At 44.8% G+C, this 6000-nt stretch overlaps 1 protein-coding gene across 1 annotated transcript in view; it reads right to left on the reverse strand.

The window, feature by feature from the left end:
• JAM2 (junctional adhesion molecule 2) overlaps positions 1 to 1935 on the reverse strand; it is a 63319-nt gene extending 61384 nt beyond the window's left edge. Inside the window, exon 1 of the mRNA XM_073363179.1 lies at positions 1478 to 1935. Coding sequence (XP_073219280.1) covers positions 1478 to 1532 — 55 coding nt within the window. The 5' untranslated portion in view covers positions 1533 to 1935. The remainder of the gene's footprint in view (positions 1 to 1477) is intronic.
• Between the last annotated feature and the right edge of the window lie 4065 nt (positions 1936 to 6000).

Here is a 6000-nt window from a genome sequence, read left to right on the forward strand (position 1 = left end):
GTGAGGTCTCACAGGAGTCTGTCTGCGGTTCAGTACTACTCAATATTTTCATTAATGACTTAGAGTATGCTTATAAATTTTGCAGATGATACCACGCTGGGAAGGGTTGCAAGCACTTTGGAGAACAGAATTAGAATTAAAAACAACCATGACAAACTGGAGAACTGGTCTGAAAGTCAATAAAGTACAAAGTACTACACTTCAGAAAGAAAGAAAAATCAAATGCACAACTACAAAATAGGAATAACTGGCTAGGCAACAGTCGTTCTGAAAAGAATCCAGGAATTATATTTGTGGCTCTACAAATAGAATGAGTCAAGGATGTGATACAGTTGCAAAGAAGGCTAATATCTTTCTGAGGTGTACATAAGACATGGGAGATAAGTGTGTCACTCTACTCAGCAGTGGTGAGACCTCAGCTGGAGTACTGTGTTCAATTCTGAGCATCAAACTTTAAGGAAAATGTGGACAAATTGGAAAAATTTGAGAGGAACAAAAAATGATGAAAGGTTTAGAATACCTGATGTATGAGGAAAGATTAAAATAATGTGGTATGTTTAGTCATGAGAAAAGAAGACATGGGCAGGGCCTGACAACAGTCTTCAAATATGTTAAGGGCCATTATAAAGAGGACAGTGATCAGTTGTTTTCCATATTCACTAAAGGTAATACAAGTAGTAAACTGTTTAATCTGCAACACGGGAGATTTAGGTTAGATATTAGGAAAAAACTTTTTTTAAAAACAGTAAAGGGAGTTAAATTCTGGAATGGGCTTCCACAGGTGGTTGTGGAAGCCCTATCATTAGAGGGGGTTTTTAGGAACAGACTGGACAAACACTTGGCAGAGATGGTCTAGGTGTACCGTGGCCTGCCTCAATGCAGGGGGCTGGCCAGAAGTCCAGGTACCTTCCAGCCCTGCATAGCCTTCCTCCGGCCAAGGCGATGCACCTCTCCATTCAGCAGCGGGTCCCCCTCACTGCAAACTCGTCTTCACCGAGCTCCTAGGGGAAGCTTAAAGCAACAGGTTGGAAGGAAAGGAGCCCAGCCACCTTCTGGAGGAGTCAGCAGCTCCTCGCCCCCCAAACTGGTCCGACCAACAGCATTACGGACTAGCGCAGAAGATATCCCGCCACCCCAAGCGATAAGCCCCGCTCCATCCTTTCCAATTCCCGCATCCCTTTGCTCTGGACGCAGCCCGCTCCGGGGCCCGCTCCAGCCTGCAGAGGGAGCGGGCCGTCCCTGCTCCCCCCCTTGCAGGGAGGCAGGGCCACGACTCCCAGCACAGCAGGGGGATCAAACCCCGCCCGCGGCTGGCTCCCCGGAGACACAGCGGCTCCGGCCCCGGGGCTGCGCCGGGCGGGCGAGCGAGCCCCGGCAGCCGGCCGAACAAAGGGAGCAGCGGGGCTGGGGCTGGGGCTGCGCCCTGCCCTGCAGCAGGGCCCGGCCGCGGCGGAGAGGGGAGCGACGCGCCACTTACAGCACAGAGCCCCCAGGGTGCCGAGGAGAAGCGGCAGGAGGCTGCGGCTCGCCATCTTCCAGCACCAGCTGCTTCCCGCGAGGCGGCTGGAGCAGCTCCCTGGGCGCCTCGGCGAGCGGGACTCCCGCGGCGCCCTGCAGGCGGGGGCGGGGGCTCTCCGGCTCCCTCCAGCGGGGGCTTCTCGGGGAGTTGCGGGGAGGCGTCTCTCCAGCCGCCCAGGCTGGGTGTGAAGGAAGGTTTCTGCCGGATCCTAGCACTGCCCGTCACGCTGCAGGGAAGACGGTCCCAAGAGCGGAAAGGACTGGGGCCGCTTCTATATGTTGGTCAGGGCTGTCCTTATCCAGCACAGGTTCCCCGCTGCCAAGGCAGGAGAGGTGAGACACAGCCACACAGAGCCGGTGGTGGGGAAGGGTGGAGCAACCGTGAAATGAACGGAGAATTCCAGCTGTAACGGGAATCCTATCTGCTCTGGCTGCAATAGCCAAACCAAGCCACCTTCCAGCCCCTGTTTTCTTCTGTGCAGCTCTGAACATGCATGTTAATCTTGATGAATTCCTGATCGTCTTTTTGGCCATGCACACTTGGCAAGCACAGTGGAAACGTAACTTTTCTTTTACACTAACACTGTGAAATCATCCCAGTTTCCTACGCAGCTGCCCCACGCCCTGGAACAATAGCTTGCACTGAGCGTAGTTTGAACAGAAAAATAAAACATCTCTGATTCTATGCGAGGGTAGGTTTCAAGTATTATTTATTATTATTATTATTGTATTATTTATTTATTGTATTTGTTTATGTTCCAGTAGCACTCTCACAGTGCTGGGATCAGAAGAGCCAGGATCCTTACTCCAAAGATTATATAGAGACTGATTTTTGTGATAATTGAAGTCACTGGCAAACCTACCGTTGTCCTCAATGGTACAAGACTGGATTTATACAACAGACAAATAGTTATTACATTTAACGTAGTGAGCCTGATTTTCCGCCACTCTCTTGCACCATGTGAAGTCAATCTGTGTATAAAGTTGCACTTTCCACCTAAAAGCGGCAGGTGCAACAGGACTCTTTGCTGCTTTTACAGATCCAGACTAACATGGCTGCCCCTCTGATTTTCCACCTACTTTACACTAATTTGCAAAGAGTGTAAATGACTCCACAAGGGGGAGATCTACGCTGTTTTTACATTTTAAAGATATTCCTAGGTAAAACACATAACTATTAAATCACTACAAATGTAAAGTGTCTTTACAAATAGTTATGAATCAGTTCCACACTTGCAATCACTCGACCTGCCAGTGATTCCTAAGATCAGGGGAGATAGTTCAGTGGTTTGAGCCTCGGTCTGCTAAATCCAGGCTTGTGAGCTCAATCTTTGAGGGGGCCATTTAGGGATCTGGGGCAAAAATTGGGGATTGGTCCTGCTTTGAGCAGGGGGTTGGACTAGATGATCTCCTAAGGTCCCTTCCAGCCCTGATATTCTAAGATGCTCTTCTCATGTTTAGAAGAATCAAGCAAATGCAAAACTAATTTGTTAAAACAATTGTAAATCCATCTTAAACATACAGCAGTTTTGTTTGTATTCCCAGCAACACCTGTTACTTTTTATATTTCAGTATATATTTTTAAGTATGTTGAGCACTTCAGGCAGAAAGTATGTAGAGAAAGTGAAACGCAAATGGGAAGGATTCAGAAAGGATTCTAAATAGAAGTATGCGTCCTGTCAAAAGTCTTGGATTATATTTTTCATATTCTGTTCTGGCTTCATTTCATTTTTGTGTGTGTGATAATTTTTTTAAACTGACAGAAATTGTAGAATAAATTTCATAACCCTGATTGAAAATGGGAAGAATAAATCCCAGGGAAGTAAAGTTCATTATTCTCAAATTAACTCCTGTCAGCAGTTTCACAGAATTATCACTTTTCTCCAAAAGTGCTTACTTCTTCATATATATGCATTAGTGCAGAGAACTGAGTCACGAGAGAAAAACATTTATATTCCTAGTTTTAGGAATCTCATGTGAAGCTATCATTCCCCTTGGTAAGTAATAGCTGGTGAACTAGCAAGGGATGTCAAGCGTGTATGTATTAAACAAACATTGAATAATCCATGAAAAACACTTTTAATGTATTTTTCTTCATGGTAGCTGAACATCGTCATCACGGCATTGATTTTCTAAATGTCTATCCATTTTTGTAACAGTAAACTCTAGGACATTTGAGGCTGAGCTTTCTCACAAGCCTTACTTCAGCAATTTGTTTGGTTTCCAGGATAGTGACTTCATAACCTTCCATTTTAATTTGTTTGCTTCTGATTTTTAATCACACTATTAAAAATCCAGACACAGCAGCACTTGCAGTAGCTGCCTCGACTTTTTGTGCATTTACTCTTTTCTTCCTTCCATCACCAATAAAATCCCATCAAACATTTGGAAGCTTTCACTTTTGCTCAGCAAAACTCCATTATTTTTGTTTTTACAACAGATCTTGAACAAGTTCAAGGAGATGCTTCTGCACCAAACTGTGACAATAATAAACTTTGATTTATTTGGCTTGGATTAGAACATGATCATCATTTACAAGTATTCTAAGGATTAACACACCCAGGATGGAAAGGAATTATTTAGGGTGGTATAAAGGGATGTAATGGAATGAAATTTGAGAGGAAAAATTTACAATGAATTTCAGAAAGCTTGCACACCACTTGCAGAAGCATGTAGGGTATGTATAGCTGCACAGTGCAGTGAAAAGCAGGCTATCCATGCTGTGGTGTGTAGCAGTGGGGAGCTGCTGGAGCCTTTCCCCACTGCCTCCCTCCCACTAGACCTTTCCCCAGTGCCCAATCTTTCACTATGGCAGGGGCAGGCTCCAGAAGCAGGGAGGCAGCTGTGGGACACTACACTGCTAAAAGTAGCAGGATCGACAGGGGAGGCACTACTTGGGCACATAGAGAGCGGTGTAGGGTATATAGCCGGTTACATACCCACAGCGTTCAGCTGTCTCTTTACTCCCCTAAGCAGTACCTCGCCACCTACCCTGCTATTTATACTCATGCTAAGGAAGGCATGTAGTGTATATACCCTACATACAGCCAAAAGGAATGTGCAATGTAGACATACCTTAAGATAAGAAAGTCTCCTCACTGGCACCTGACCAAAATGACCAATGAGGAGACAAGATACTTTCAAAGCTGGAGGCGGGGGGGAAACGGACAAAGGGTTCCCTCTGTCTGTGTGATGCTTTTGCTGGGACCAGAGCAGGAATGTAGGTCAGAACTCCTGTAAAAAGTCAGTAAGCAATCTAGTTATATATGCGTTAGATTCTGTTTTGTTTAAATGGCTGATAAAATAAGTTGTGCTGAATGGAATGTATATTCCTGGTTTTGTGTCTTTTTGTAACTTAAGGTTTTGCCTAGAGGGATTCTCTATGTTCTGAATCTGATTACCCTGTAAGGTATTTACCATCCTGATTTTACAGAGGTGATTCTTTTACTGTTTCTTTAATTAAAATTCTTCTTTTAAGAACCTGATTGCTTTTCATTGTTCTTAAGATCCAAGGGTTTGGGTCTGTGTTCACCTATGCAAATTGGTGAGGATTTTTATCAAGCCTTCCCCAGGAAAGGGGGTGTAGTGCTTGGGGGGATATTTGGGGGGGGGGGGGGAGAGACGTTTCCAAGTGGGCACTTCCCCTGTTCTTTGTGTAACACTTTGGTGGTGGCAGCATTTAACCTAAGCTGGTAAAAATAAGTTTAGGCGGTCTTTCATGCAGGTCCCCACATCTGTACCCTAGAGTTCAGAGTGGGGAAGGAACCTTGACAGGGATTAAGCCCCATCAAGGGACAAAGTGGCAATTTGGATGATGCAGTGATTGGAGAAGGGAATTAGGGAGTTAGTCATTGGGGCACAGTCATCAGGCAATTGGGTGAAGAGTACCTATTTTTGTCTCTCAAATGTAGTAGGCTTCCAATACTAACTGCCAGAAACATAAACTCATATCTAGGACCTAGTTCTGATATCATTTATATAAGTTTTATACCAGTGTAACTCCACTGACTTCAGTAGAATTACTCCTGATTTACATCTGTGACAAATCAAAATTCCTTTTTTCTTTCCTTTGTGTTGGTTTGCTTTTTCTGGAAAATAAGGCAAGTGCTCTACAATGGATCTGAATATTTTTTTAGCCTAATGTTTTTCAGGGTGACCTAGCTATGTTGCTTAGGGCTGTGAAACATTTTGCACCCTGAGCACCACAGTTAGGTTGACCTAAGCCCTGATGTAGATTTGGCTAGATCAAGGGAAGGATTCTTCCATTGACCTAGCTACAGCCTTTCAGAGAGGTGGATTAATTACATTGACAGAAAACCCCTTCCATCAATGTCTCTGCCGTTGGTCTGTCTGTATCCATCTGCCATCTCTTGTCTTATATTAAGCATATGTCTACACTGTGAATACACAGTGCTGTAGCTGTGCCATTGTAGTGTAGACATATGCTCAATATAAGACAAGAGATGGCAGATGGATACAGAC

This window comes from Lepidochelys kempii, chromosome 1 (genome assembly GCF_965140265.1).
Source record: "Lepidochelys kempii isolate rLepKem1 chromosome 1, rLepKem1.hap2, whole genome shotgun sequence".
Lineage (NCBI taxonomy): Eukaryota > Metazoa > Chordata > Testudines > Cheloniidae > Lepidochelys > Lepidochelys kempii.